This window comes from Schistocerca gregaria, chromosome 4 (assembly GCF_023897955.1).
Source record: "Schistocerca gregaria isolate iqSchGreg1 chromosome 4, iqSchGreg1.2, whole genome shotgun sequence".
NCBI classification, from domain to species: domain Eukaryota; kingdom Metazoa; phylum Arthropoda; class Insecta; order Orthoptera; family Acrididae; genus Schistocerca; species Schistocerca gregaria.
In genome coordinates, this window is record NC_064923.1 from 657,325,596 (window position 1) to 657,341,162 (window position 15,567).

The 15,567-nt window shown below is 42.2% G+C and overlaps 1 protein-coding gene across 3 annotated transcripts in view; it reads left to right on the forward strand.

The window, feature by feature from the left end:
• Positions 1-7,587, forward strand: part of LOC126266787 (b(0,+)-type amino acid transporter 1-like) — a 402,063-nt gene extending 394,476 nt beyond the window's left edge. Inside the window, exon 14 of one of the 3 annotated variants that reach the window (XM_049971332.1) lies at positions 7,281-7,581. In XM_049971332.1, coding sequence (XP_049827289.1) covers positions 7,281-7,345 — 65 coding nt within the window. In that variant the 3' untranslated portion in view covers positions 7,346-7,581. Of the gene's footprint in view, positions 1-7,280 lie in introns of all 3 variants that reach the window. The other 2 variants (XM_049971330.1, XM_049971331.1) reach the window with 2 other exon arrangements.
• Positions 7,588-15,567: the final 7,980 nt, after the last annotated feature.

Here is a 15,567-nt window from a genome sequence, read left to right on the forward strand (position 1 = left end):
AATCGAAAAACACCGTAGCCATAACTTTTCCAGCAGAAGGTGTGGTTTTGATTTTTTTTTTTCTTGGGTGATTTTTGCATGATGCCACTCCATTGATTGCCTCTTCGTGTCTGGTGAAAAATGATGTGGCCATGTTTCATCACCTGTCACAATTCTTCCAATAAATTCGTCTCCACCATTCTCGTACTGTTCCAAAAGTTCGCTGCATACCGTTTTTCTCGTTTCTTTGTGAGCCACTGTCAACATCCTGAGAACCCACCTGGCACAAACCTTTTGTAACAGCCAACACATTCAGTATTCTGCAAACACTTCCTTCCCCCTATCCCAACGTAGCGTGACAATTCGTTCACTGTGATGCATCTGTCATCAGTCACCAATTCGTTAACTCTCTGCACATTGTGTGGAGTGTGTGCAGTATGAGGCCTGCTGCTGCGAGGACAATCCTCAATATTGCTGTGCCCGCTTTCATCTCGTAACCTGCTTGCCCACCGACTAACTGTACTGCGATAGACAGCAGCATCTCCATACACCTATTTCAACCTCTTGTGGATGTTTCCCACTGTCTCGTTTTCACAGCACAGGAATTCTATGACAGCACGTTGCTTCTAACGAACGTCAAGCGTAGCAGCCCTCTTGAAGACGCGCTGTGACGGCGCCACTCACGGGAACAGGTTGAACTAAGTTTGAAAACAAGCGGAAAGGATGTATCTTCACACTGTAAAACTTTCACACATGCAGAATGAAAACTGTATTTTAAGAAAGATAGTGTGCATTTCTTTTGAAGTGACCCTCGTGGTGCCGTGATATTCCATAGGTGACGACGCTACACGTAGCCGTCAAAATGGCGTCTGCAGCAGAGAGCTGACATTGAGCTTCTTTTGGCGGAAAACAAGAACGCGGCAGATATTCATAGATGATTGCAGAATGTCTGCGGGGATCTGGTAGTGAACAAATGGGACAGTGAGGCGTTTGTCATCATCGCAGCAAGGTCGCTTAAATCTATTTGATCTCTCGCGTGCCGGCCAGCCGCTCACAGCTGTAACTGGTGCAATAATGGAACGTTCGGACACATTCGAAGTGATCGACGGCTGATAAACACCTCTCTGCACAACTGAACGTCTGTGTTGGTAGTGCTCACACACTCGTCCACCAGTTGAGGTATTCAGAGATATGTGCCCCGTTCTCACACCTGCAGACTGCCATCTGTTTGGTCTTATGAAGGATGCACACTGTAGGAAGCAGTAGGTGGATGATTGGGAGATTATTGGTGCAGGAAGACGCAAGTTCCAACTTCAACCAGTACAGTGATGCTATGCAGGCATACAAGCCCTCCAAGTAAGGTAACGCAAGGCCGTCGCATAGAGTGGAGATTATATTGAAAAATAGGGTTTTACAAGCAAAAGAGTGGAGAATAATGTGGTGCTTTGGAATTATGAATAAAATCAACCTGCTTTCAGAAAAAAAGTGTTTCATTATTTACTGTATGCCCGTCGTTAACGTTTGGAGTGACATCTAGTGGCAAAGGTAGGGGCTACGTCATATACAGCGGAGGCGGTACCTGGCGGGAAAAGCAATAAACAGCTGCCGAAACTCGAGACAGCAGCGAAGCTTGACGAGATATTATGTTGAGCCTGGTGGTCTTGCCGTCTGGAACACGAAAGATCACGGGACCGAATTCCGATCGGGCTATGGACTATTTTAGTCTGCCTTTCAACCTAGCATTTACCTCTCAAAGATATGGAAGTTCACCAGAAATGACACATGGTCCAGGTTTCTTGTTAAAATGTAGGGCACCTTTGCATGATACGATAAATTGGGCTATATTAGGGACACACAAATAGCTGAAGTCGCATCCAATTATTAGCAGAATATATACATTTAAGTATATTCTGAAGGAAAGTCGTCCAGCTGTAGATACTTAGTGTTCGTGCTACCCATGCGAGGCCAGGGCGCGCCTATAGCATTGTACTGTATAAACAAGAATTCGTAAGTTATTGTGTTCTGCCGTTAGTTACCTCACAACCAGTCTCTCTTCGGAACTTTCGACTCAGTCATTTTCGAACCACGGTTCCCTGTCTGACAGACGCCTGTCGTTCTCCATTGTCCCTGTAATTTTGTGCCATGATCACGGAAATGTGTAGATATGCATTCAGGGTTACGGAGTGAACCATCGGATTGCAGCACCTCCAGACACTGTGCCCGACACAGACGATTGCTCACAGATTGTGAGGAAGAGTCGTAGAAATATTTCTCCGGAAAATCTAACGTCAGCCCGACTGGGCTACTGGGAATACGCCCTCCAGTAATAATAAAGATAATTACTTGCCTTGTTGATTCGTCAAATCTGAACTCTCGGTGAGTTTCGTAGCACTTGCAGTACTCGGATCCGAACGGTGACAGTTTTATGTTTGAAATCTGACACAGAAAGTTTGCTTGTTCTACGAATCTCACAATCGCTTCATTACTGATAATTATGGCACAGCACCGCGCGACCGAAATTTTTACGCCCAAAAATATCAAAACAGCGTGGGCTGTTACGAACACGAAAACTTGCGTGTTAGCGGCCCAGGTCGATGGACTCACAATCGGGGATCCCACCCTTTGCCCCACTCGATAAACATTCTGTGCATAAACCAGCAAAACGTTTTCAGCCGTTTGCTGAGCGAACAACAGTCGCTGCCACCTTTTCCGCGGATGCGTCTAAACGAATATTCGTTTCCCTTAATTGTATTATTAAATTCATGGGATGCATTTATTTGACAGTCAAGTGGTGTCAATAGCGCCATTGTCGTGCATTGATTTTCTTCCGGTTTTTTCAATTTTCAGGCAAAATCACGTTCGCATGAAAGAACCAGAAAGATACGTACTGCGTCACTATTTTATGTAGGAGTAGTATTTAATGTATTAGATACATACGAACTGAGCCTCGAGTCTTCAAAGAATGTAACTGCTATGTATAACACAGTTTTCAGCTGTTTTAAATATTTGCACTTAAGCTTGTAAATGAGAAAAATTTGGAAAAGATTTGAAATTATGTGTGAAATTTGTTGCAAGATGCTTAGCGTTTCACTATCAGACACTGGATGAGTGTAGTGTGGGAAAGCTACCGCAACAGGTGGAATAAATGGAAAACTAGAGGCTTATAACAAGATAAACTTTTGCAAGTAATAAATGAATGCTGGAGAAACTAAAAGTTCCCCGGTGCTTGATATACAGCAGAAGTACTCTCTCTTTTTGAAGAAACGGAAACGAAATGACTGAAAAAGCTACAAACCATACTCAAAGATAATCAATAACGGCATGAAGACTATCGCACAACCTATTGTTTCTGAGGAACAAAATGAATTTAGACTAGGTAGTTCATGCAACGACGAAGTGTTTGTAACGAAGAACATTATACAAAAATGCAGAGAATTTAATATAGAAACCCATATCACTCTCATCGACCTTCTTCTTCTTCTTTTAATTTAGCTCCTCGTGTGTTCATGGCGTATTATTCTCTGAACTGTGTGTGTCGTACAATGATATAACTTTGCAAGACAATCAGTGGTATATGTGGATACTGTCCACAAAATGTCTTGGGAATAGACAGTAGTAACGAGGAGCTAAATTAAAAGTAGAAGAAGAAGAAGAAAAGAAGAAGAAAAAGAACAAGGGTAGCTCTGAGGGATGGAGTAGTGAAGGCAGCAGAGGATCAAGAAGCTAAAAAGACGAGGGCTAGTAGAAATCCTTGAGTAAAAGAAGAAATATTGGATTTAATTGATGAAAGAATAAAACATAAAAATGCAGAAAATGTAGCAGGTAAAAAGGAATACAAACGTATCAAAAATGAGATTGACAGGAAGTGCAAAATGGCTAAGCAGAGATGGCTAGAGGACAAATGTAAGGATGTAGAGGCTTATCTCACTAGGGGTAAGATAGATACTGCCTACAGGAAAATAAGAGACCTTTGGAGAGAAGAGAACCACTTGTATGAATATCAAGAGCTCAGATGGAAACCCAGTTCTAAGCAAAGAAGGGAAAACAGAAAGGTGCAAGGAATATATAGAGGGTCTATACAAGGGCGATGTACTTGAGGACAATATTATGAAAATGGAAGAGGATGTAGATGAAGATGATATGGGAGATACGATACTGCGTGAAGAGTTTGACAGAGCACTGAAAGACCTGAGTCGAAACAAGGCCCCAGGAGTAGACAACATTCCATTAGAACTACTGACGGCCTTGGGAGAGCCAGTCATGACAAACTCTACCATCTGGTGTGCAAGATGTATGAGACAGGCGAACAGGCGAAATGCCCTCAGACTTAAAGAAGAATATAATAATTCCCACCCCAAGAAAGCAGGTGTTGACAGATGTGAAAATACCGAACTATCAATTTAATAAGTCACAGCTGCAAAATCTAACACGAATTCTTTACAGACTAATGGAAAAACTGGTAGAAGCTGACCTCGAGGAAGATCAGTTTCGATTCCGTGGAAATGTTGGAACACGTGAGGCAATACTGACCCTACGACTTATCTTAGCATATAGATTAAGGAAAGGCAAACCTACGTTTCTAGCATTTGCAGACTTAGGGACAGCTTTTGACTATGCTGACTGGAATACTCTCTTTCAAATTCTGAAGGTGGCAGGGGTAAAATACAGGGAGCGAAAGGTTATTTACAATTTGTACAGAAACCGGATGGCAGTTATGAGGGGCATGAAAAGATAGCAGTGATTGAGTAGGGAGTGAGACGGGATTGTAGTCCATCGCCGATGTTATTCAATCTGTATATTATGGAAGCAGTAAAGGAAACGAAAGAAAAATTTGGAGTAGGAATTAAAATCCATGGAGAAGAAATAAAAAACTTGGAGTTCTCCGATGACATTGCAATTCTGTCAGAGACAGCAAAGGACTTGGAAGAGCTGTTGAACGGAATGGACAGTGTCTTGAAAGGAGGATATAAGATGAACATCAACAAAATGCGGATATAAGATGAACATCAACAAAAGCAAAACGAGGATAACGGAATGTAGTCGAATTAAGTCAGGTGATGCTGAGAGAATTGGGCAACGGCCTTGCCGCAGTGATTACACCGGTTCCCGTCAGATCACCGAAGTTAAGCGCTGGCGGACGTGGCCGACACTTGGATGGGTGACCAGCCAACCGCCATGCGCTGTTGCCATTTTTCGGGGTGCACTCAGCCTAGTGATGCCAAATGCGGAACTACGCGGCCGAATAGTAGCGGCTCCGGTCAAAGAAAACCATCATAACGACCGAGAGAGCGGTGTGCTCACCACACGCCCCTCCTATCCGCATCCTCAACTGAGGATGACACGGCGGTCGGATGGTCCCGATGGGCCGCTCGTGGCCTGAAGACGGAGAGCATGCTGAGAGAATTAGATTAGGAAATGAGACACTTAAAGTAGTGAAGGAGATTTGTTATTTGGGGAGCAAAATTGCTGACGATGGTCGAAGTAGCGAGGATAAAAAATGTAGACTGGCAATGACGAGGAAAGTTTTCTGGAGGAGAGAAATTTGTTGACATCGAGCATAGATTTAAGTGTCAGGAAATCGTTTCTGAAAGTATTTGTATGGAGTGTAGCCATGCATGAAAGTGAAAGATGAACGATAAATAGTTTAGACAAGAAGAGAATAGAAGCTTCCGTAATGTGGTGCCACAAAAGAATGCTGAAGATTAGATCGGTAGAGCACATAAATGATGAGGAGGTATTGAACAGAACTGGGGAGAAGAGGAGTTTGTGGTACAACTTGACAAGAAGAAGGGACCGGTTCGTAGGACATGTTCTGGGGCATCAAGGGATAACCAATTTAGTATTGGAGGGCAGCGTGGAGAGTAAAAATCGTGGAGGGAGACCAAGAAATGAATACACGAAGCAGATTCAGAAGGATGTAGGTTGCAGTAGTTACTTGGAGAGTAGGATAGAGTAGCATGGAGGGCTGTATCAAACCAGTCTCTGGACTGAAGACCACAACAACAACAATCCTGGCACTGTTGTGGCTTGCAAATTGGTTTGTACCGTTATGTCTGTAAAGGAAAGAGCCAAGTGCATCATGCAGAATGTTGAATTAAAATCCGTAAATGCAGTTCTGCGTAAGTTAAAATTAACATGTACTGGAAGAACTCAAGTCGGTAAGGTGAAAAATGTACAGTTTGTAAAACAATAAATCAGCCAGAAAGGCACGCACCGGTGAGACGATTGTCAAGCCCATTTGACAATAACGTATTTCGAGCAGACTGCATGTAGATGATATTCCGAAATCAACTGTCTGTGCTGTAAGTTTGAAAGGAAAATTGAAATTATTGAGAGCCACACCCGACTTTGCGGCTGCAACCCAGCAGAAAACGTCGCGAACAAATTGCACCCATGTTAAAGTTTATTAACAAAAATTCAACGACTTTTACATTTTCTGGCACTGTCAGAACATTGTATAACGTCCTCCTTATGTACAATAACAATTAATTATTCTTTTAAACATTCTTTCTTTGAAACCAGTCATTTAAGTGATTAGGAGGTACATCCTGATTCACTTGTTCCACTTAAAATCTACATCTACATCCATACTCCGCAAGCCACGTGACGGTGTGTGGCGGAGGGTACCTTGAGTACCTCTATCGGTTCTCCCTTCTATTCCAGTCCCGTATTGTTCGTGGATAGGATTGTCGGCATGCCTCTGTGTGGGCTCTAATCTCTCTGTTTTATCCTCGTGGTCTCTTCGCGAGATACACGTAGGAGGGAGCAATATACTTCTTGACTCCTCGGTGAAGGTATGTTCTTGAAACTTCACCAAAGCCCGTACCAAGCTACTGAGCGTCTCTCCTGTAGAGTCTTCCACTAGAGTTTATGTCGCGGTAAGGGGAATCATTCACGCTGTTTGACACAAAACTGGCTGATGCTTGAGGAAGAGGAGTGTGAGGGGTCGGTCAAAAGTTTTTGTAGTAGACTCACCTAAAGCAATTTTAGGCATACGTAAATAATAGGCAGAAACGTGGAGCAAGGCAATGTCATTAAATATACAACTATTTACTGCAGAGCCTTCCTTGCAAATGAAAAGGCCCACGAGTACGAAAGGAACCAGTTTGTTTTCGATGCGAAAATAGGAACACACACCCGTAATGGGTTTTCAATATTCGGAAATTCGTATTGCCTCACAGGAGAGGGCGTGAGGTGGCTAGAGTGTATCTTCATTGCATTAGCAGCTTAGCCGCAGATTCCTCATGTCGTGCCACTGCACAGCTGATGACACACTGGCGTCGCCTCGTTTACTTTTGCAGATAAGGTGACCCGCTACACGCAGCTGCTTATGGAGGCCGTGCCCACCGACCAGAACACGGACTGAACGAAGAGTCCCCGCCTGCAGCACACCCGCAGCCCGGAAACGCCGTGCCGTGCCTTGCGGCGGGATCCACACAACCTCACGGGTTCACGCTGACTCAGCCAAAGTTCCTGTCTAATTGTATTTTTTAGAAGTATGTGTGCTTTTTATGTGAATTGGTAAGGTGAATGAAATATTTATGTATTTTTTTATAAAAAATAGAAGTTTGACACGTGAAATATACTTCAAAAGAAAAACAAATTAAATCGTTTCATTAGTAAATGTCACATACCTACCTCTCTCTCTCTCTCTCTCTCTCTCTCTCTCTCTCTCTCTCTCTCTCTCTCTCTCTCTCTCTCCCCTCTCTTTTATATATATATATATATATATATATATATATATATATATATATATATAGGCATACGTAGTATATATAAAGCAAAGACTAACAAGTGGTGTATTGTCACTGCTTAGATAACTATCTTATGCTGTGTATTGTGAAGAAGCGTTGGAACGCCACACGCTACACACATTTATCCACTTGCTGAAAGGTACATGTACCTGTGTGAGTACCGTAGGGGGTCGCCCACCAACAGTGGTCAATCCTCTCATCTCTCTACATAAATTGGTAGCTCAGTTGTTTGTATGGTACACAGTTACGTATTGGCCTTGTTGTTCGTTGTGGCAGAAAATGTAGTTTCGAAATGGTGTAGTCACTCAATCTGTACAAAACACAGCCAATAAATATATAATTCAATAAATTATGTACAAAAACGATAGTTCGAACAAAAAGAAAGTAGAAAATTTTTTAACTCCTTCATACTAATGAAATTCTTACTGTTGCACAACTTACTTCGTAGACTATTATTTTTTCTGTTTTTCATACTTCAAAGCACCAGTCACTACTTCTATTTCTGTTTGACAGTTGACTTGGGCAAAGAAAAGTTTTTCTACGGAGCACAACACCATTTTATCTTGATGAACATATTCGACACTATATTCATCCTTTTCGAGACTGAAACTCATTCCTTCGTAAAAGCTACACAGCATATTTACAATCAGTAGTGCTGAGGTATAAACCTAAAACGGAAGCGAAAGAAACTAGGTGAGAGTTCCGTGCTCCTATTAACCATTTTCAGTTGAAGGGTTGGGTTGGCGCACAAATCAAAACAGAATTGGGTGAAGCTCAGGCGGACACTGCACCATTATTAAAGACCATTTACTTTCGGATTAATGAACTTAAACGTGGTCGGAGAAGGAGAAGGACGCTCTGGCCGTCCAGAGGAAACTATCGAAGAAAGTCCGTGCTATGGCAGTGCAAGACCGCAGAATAAAAAATCATCGGATTTCTGAGACTAGGCATCTCAACTGAGCGAGTGCATAACACCCCACACGGAGAATGGGCGATGAAAAATCTGTGCTCATGTTGCGAGCCACGACTGCTCACAGTCGACCAAAAGCGTATCCGACACAATATTTCAGGTCATGTTTAATCACAGTCCGAAAGACTTTTTGCGCCGATTTGTGACTGTCGATTGAACCTGGATCCATTATTAAAAAGTCAAAACGGCACACACAACGGTGGACAAAGGCTGGTGACAGTGCACAGAAGAAATAAGCACCAGTTTGTCAGCTGGTAGAGTGGTGACGACTGTTCTTTAGCTTTTCACAAGGAATAATAGCGCTAGACTACTTGGAAAAGGGCGGAACCATAAGTGGACGCTATTGTGATTCATTGTTCGATCGTCTGAAACTTGCATTGGCTGAAAAGAGACCAATGTTCGCAAGCAAAGGAGTGCTTTTTTTAACAGAATAATGCACCACCCTACACATCAGCGATAACAATAGCGAAAGTGCATGAATTGGCCTTCGAATTGATTCCTCATCCACCCCATTCATCAGACTTAGCACCAGGTGACTTCTTTCTGTTCCCTAGCTTCAAACATTGTCTTGCTAGGAAGCAATTTTCATCAAATGGGGAAGTGATAGGTGCAGTCAACGAGTATTTTGCAATGTTGGACAAAACCTATTTTTCCGATAAGATGAAAAAGCTGGAGAATGGCTGCACCAACTGTATATCTCTCAAAGGAGACCACGCCGAGAAGTAAGGTGAGATGCTTAAGAAACAAACTTTTTTTCCGCACTGATAGGATCCAAAGCAAATCCTCTCAAGGTTGGTTTCGCTGCTAATAAAGACCAGCTGCAGTGCAAGAATAGTTTCAAATAGAGTTGTAAAATTACCATAGGCTATCATAATTAAGGGTAGTTTCCCTAGTAGCCTTGGTCAGTTAAGATCGTTATCTTGTTACTTGTATGTTAGGTGTGTTGCATAACTATTGAGCGCTACCTCATTTCTATCGCTTTATTTCCGTATCTGAAGAGTGTCTTAGATTCTCTAAGAAACCGGAAGCGGTGAACCGTCTAGGAACTGAGTGACGATATTTAAAGGGCTGCATAACCTACAGAACATTTTTGTTCTACATAGTGACCCTCCTGTCTGGTACTTGAAAATAAACAGTACTTATAGCAAAATTGAAATTGTCAATGCTTAATTCTGTTTTTACTCGAAAACTGTTTGTTTTTAACAGTAAACAGAGGGGCGTCGTAGCAAAACTAAAAATAGCAATACAGATTTAACAAGCAGCGCTAGAGAACTTAATTTCCTCCAAAAAGGTAAAATTAAAATAACGCAATACAAGAAACGTATCAAATATAGCTTAAGTACGTGGTCAAGCTTGCATAAAACATATTATTCATAACAACAGCCGCGCTTATTAGTAATGATCGGAAACTGTTACCTTTGACCAAGATGAACGTTCCATTGAGTACGAAATAGCAACAATAAATAAATTTTTCTTTGTTTGTGCGCGTAAACTGTACTTGCATGATAAGTAAATGCTTTCTGGTTACATAAAAGCGCAGAAGTTACGTTTTTTATTACTTATAAAATGCAATTTATATTTTTAAGATATAGTATACACAGTGGACTAACACTGAGCGATGTGCAGCTCTAATATTGTGCAAAACAAACCAATAAACAAATAGAAGTCGTCGGCTCCCAGTTTCTCTCTCGGATACATTGATTTGTATGTCTTTCCCCAACACTGGTACCAATACAGCCGGTAATGCTACCATTTACTACGTCGTTTACGTGCGGTACCAAAACTGCTGCACCGTAGTTTTGGCAGAGCGCTACTCTCGTTCCAAATACACCTGAAGGTAGTGAAGTCCGGCCAAGTCCAGCCGGCGACTGGACAACTGAGCAGGCAGGACTGGTCAGTGGACCAAGCGGTGGCGCACTGCCCCAGGATTCGCATCTGCAGAAATGTGCAACTCCTGCAGCTGTCACAGAGCGGACATTGCACCCAGGCAGTGTGTAAATTACCAGCAGTAACCATAACATTTCAACTATCGCCTCCAAAACATTAAGTTACGTAATTCATTTTCTGCCTTTTCCAAAGAAAGGTGCCAACAGTGGTGAAAATTACCGAAATACCAAAATTATAACTCATGATTGCAAAATACTAGCACGAATTCTTAACAGAACACTCGAATAACATGCAGAAGCTGACCCCGCGGAAGATCAGTTCGGATTAAGAAGAAATATATGAACACGACAGACTATATTGACGCTGCGACTTCTCTCAGAAGATAGGTGAGAAAAGGCAAATCTACGTTTTGTAAGTAGGCTGTTTAGGTTTTGTTATTGGTAACGCCACGTAGCGCTCTGTATGAAAATCACTGGCTGTGCTGTGTGCAGTCTGTGGCTGGTTTGCATTGTTGTCTGCCATTGCAGTGTTGGGCAGATGGATGTGAACAGCGCGTAGCGTTGCGCAGTTGGAGGTGAGCCGCCAGCAGTGGTGGATGTGGGGAGAGAAATGGCAGAGTTTTGAGTTTTGTAAGACTGAATGTCATGAACTGCTATATATATTATGACTTTTGATGATATTAAGGTAAATACATTGTTTGTTCTCTATTAAAATCTTTCATTTGCTAGCTATCCCTATCAGTAGTTAGTGCCTTCCGTAGTTTGAATTTTTTATTTAACTGGCAGTAGTGGCGCTCGCTGTATTGCAGTAGTTCGAGTAACCAAGATTTTTGTGAAGTAAGTGATTTGTGAAACGTATAGGTTAATGTTAGTCAGGGCCACTTTTTGTAGGGATTTTTGAAAGTCAGATTGCGTTTCGCTAAAAATATTTTGTGTCAGTTTAAGCACAGTCTTGTATAATTTTTCTAAGGGGACGTTTCAGTTCATAGCATTTTTAGACTTCGAGAAAGTTATGAGAATGTTGAGTGGAATACTCTTTGAAATTCTGAAGGTAGCCGGAGTTAAATACAGGGAGCGTAAGCCTATTTACAACTTGTACAGAATCCAGACGGTAGTTATAAAAGGCGAGGGGTGTGAAAGGGAAGCAGTGGCGGAGAAGGGAGTGAGACAGGGTTGCAGCTGTCCCCGATGTTATGCAATCTGTGCATTGAACAACCATTAAACGAAATAAAATAAAAATTTGGAGTAGAAATTAAATTCAAGGGAGTAGAAATAATAACTTTAAGATTTGGCAATGAGAATGTAATTCTGCCTTGCAAGAGCAGTTGAACGGAATGGACAGTGTTGTGAAAGGAGGTTAAAAGATGAACGTCAACAAATGCAGAATAAGGATTATGAAATGCAGTCGAATTAGATCAGGTGACGCTGAGGGAATTACATTACGAAATGAGGCCGGCAGGGATGACCGAGCGGTTCTACGCGCTAGTCTGGAACCAGGCGATCGCTATGGTCCCAGGTTCGAATCCTGCCTCGGGTATGGGTGTGTGCGAAGTCCTTAGGTTAGTTAGGCTTAAGTAGTTCTAAGTTTTAAGGGACTGATGACCTCAGAAGTTAACTCCCATAGTGCTCAGAGCCATTTGAACCATTTTTAGGAAACGAGACACTCGAAGTAGTAGATAAGCTTTGGTATTTGGGGAGAAAAATAACTGGTGAGAGTCGAAGTAGCGAGAATTTAAAACGTAGACTAGGAATGGCGAGGAAAGCGGTTTCTGAAGAAGACAATTTTCTTAACATCAACAATATATTTAAGTGCCAGGAAGTCTTTTCAGAAAGTATTTGTCTGGATCGTAGCCATGCATGGAAGTGAAACGTGGACGATAAACCGTTTAAAAAAGAAGCGAATAGAAGATTTTGAAATGTGGTGCCACAGGAGAATGCTGAAAATTAGATCGGTAGATCACGTAACTAATGAGGCGGTACTGAATAGAACTGGGGAGACGAGAAATTGTGGCACAGCTTGACCAAAAGAAGGGATCGGTTGATAGGACACATTCTGAGACCAAGGGAGACCAAGAGACGAATACTGTAAAAAGAATCAGAAGGATGTAGGTTGCAGAAGTTATTCAGAGATGAAGAGGCTCGTACAGAATAGAGCAGCATGGCGAGATGCATCAAAGCAGTCTTCGGACAGAAGACGACAACAATAACAAATGTTCTAACTCTTCCCTCCCTTTTGTGCCCCACTTCAGAGCTCCTAATCATCACTCCATCTTTCCCTAAGTTAAAATGCACCTCACCCTTTTATGTAAAAGCACATTCCATCACCCTACACAACGTCGAACGTTCCACTTTCTTATCTGTACTTTCTCAGCATAACCTACTCCATGCAACATCCTCACAAGCCTTTAATACTTTGCATGTATAGTCTGGATTTTGTGTATTTTACACTCATCTAGCTGAAGAGTTGGATGCTTGCAGCACTGACAACGGACATATGGTGCGATAAGGATGAATCAGTAAAGAAAGGGGAAGGTATTGTATCCAACGGCTTTTTCACATTTTGTTTCTCATTCACATCTCTCTAACCAGACACGATGTAAAGCTGTGACACGCGAACTCGATCTCAAGGATAAGTGTCATAACACAACTAAACCGCTATTTTTTTTTACAGCGACACTGGATCGAGAGAAATGTTTCCATTCTCATCCCCCCCCTCCCCTTTCCGTTTATGTGCATCAAAATCTGCCTCGCGAGAGTACGTAGTTCGTTGCGGACAGGGCAGGCGGCATTTATTTATGAGCTTCGATAACAAATCGTCTTGGATTTCTGCTGTTGCCTTCTGTAACTGAATGCTCTCACTGATATGTACGAACAAAATCCCGCCTCTTTTTAATACCGCAGGGACTCTGAATTCAGTTTTTTTTCGGTACGTCAATGGAGCTACTAAAACACCAATAATTCTGATGTTAAAAGGTTTTTAATAGCCTCGGAACATCTTGAGCACGTATGAAAGCTAGCGTCTTTTATTAAGCGGGTACTAAACGATCACAAAACAGGAGAGATTGGGAGTTGCGTACTTAAGATAGCTGTGGCCAGAGAGAAAGTATGGATGGTGAGTAAGTACATAGCAGTTGTTAGTGTTTCTCCTTCCGTTACAGCGGAATAGTTCACACGGAAGATATGCGTTTCAAACAAGCTGATTACTCGATCTCAGGTTTAACTAAAGATCGTTTAGAATACTTATCTGGACGGAAAGACCAGTATCGAAGTAGGACGTAGGGGACATCACATGGTCTCATTTAATACCGATTGCCTTCGATAAGACGACCGTGAACCATACTTGTGTTTTAATACACGTTCGCTGTTTGTTTCTTCAATCAGATGTGCCAAAGCTTCGGTCATAAGTTTCGTCCACTCCGTTACTGAAAATTGTAACTCACTGAACAGATTTCGAAAATGAATGAAACACGCCGTGCACTTTACCCACAGTGAAACAAATATGTTACACGTACATCAAAAATATTAAAACCCAGAAGTAATGTTTGGTGAGACAGATATACGCTATGAGAGGAGTGTCTGCATGTCGTGGCATATATTAAGTCGGCCTGTCGTTCAGAAAAGGCGGCTCGAGAGGTCCTGGTAGCATATACCCCTACCGGATTACAGCTCTAGGTGTATTACGTCCTCTTCTGGAGGAAATGATCCGATGGAGGGCAATAGCCTAGCAGCTGTTATGCGATGTTTATGACGATGGCTTCCGTTTCGAAGTAGTCCTATGATTAAATCACAATCACGGCACAAGGTGTGTTATAAAAGCAATGAGACTTGCACCATCATGCATGATCCGACAACGCTGTTGCCTCCCAGTTCGCCTCGGCAGTTAGGATGAATCTTACCCTGGACTTACTTACCAACGTGATTTTTCTGCAGTTGTTACACAGGTGGTGGGACCCACTGAAGTGAAATTGTGTTTTTAAAGTTCATTACTAACACTGATTGGCAAGAAGTAAAAAAATAAAAGTAATTCTGCGTCATCAAATTTTGTGTGAAACTTCGACAAACCTTTACTGAAATTCGTGAAAGTTTACAAACGGCTTACGGAGAAGATTCCCTATTTACAGCACAAATGTTTAAATGATACAATGCAAAACGGAAGTTCATGCGGAGAGACCTCCATTTTGAAGAATAGATGACAATCTGAAAATAGTTAGGTGAATATGATTCAGATAATCGACTGATAGCGTGAATGATTAGCAGGGAGATAAATCTGAATGTAATATCTGACTGTAATCAGTGTAAATCATAATGTAACATAAGGTATGCACATTCAAAAAGTGTGCAAAAATAGTAGCAGAGAACCTCACAAGTAAGAAGAACCACAGGAAAAATGTGTATCGTGATCTTCTCTACCACTGATTCTTTAGTCATGTTTCCGTGATTTTTCGACCACAATTCCAACATAGTCACAAACTGGAAGTGGTGCTCTGCACTTTCTCCCCGTCCCAGAAAATCAGGAATGAGCAATATTGCGACAAATCAATGCTTTTGAGGTGTGTTTGTGTGTGTGTGGGGGTGGCGGTGGGGGGGGGGGGGGGGGGTGCACAGTTAACGGGAATGGGGAATTTGTGTTTAAATCCACCATAATCTGCATGCCCAGCGACTCTAAGACAAACCAGAAAGAATGCAACCTCTACCCTACGGTATTCAAAGAAAAGCTCTTACAACTGACAGCTGCCTGGAATTCGCAAGGGACGCGCCGTCAAAGGAGCGTGGGCGACACGGGAAAGGAGAAGCCGGTTTTCCGGTTACAGGCAGAGCCGCCGAAATGGAAGCCAAGATGAACTGTTCGCTGCGCGTGTATCATGCAGAACGTGCCCACCCATTTCCGATATGCCTGCTAAAAAAAGGCAGTTTCGTTTGTGTTGCGTTGGCAGATAGCGCTACTATCAAAATACACAAAACATAATTTTTAAAATTG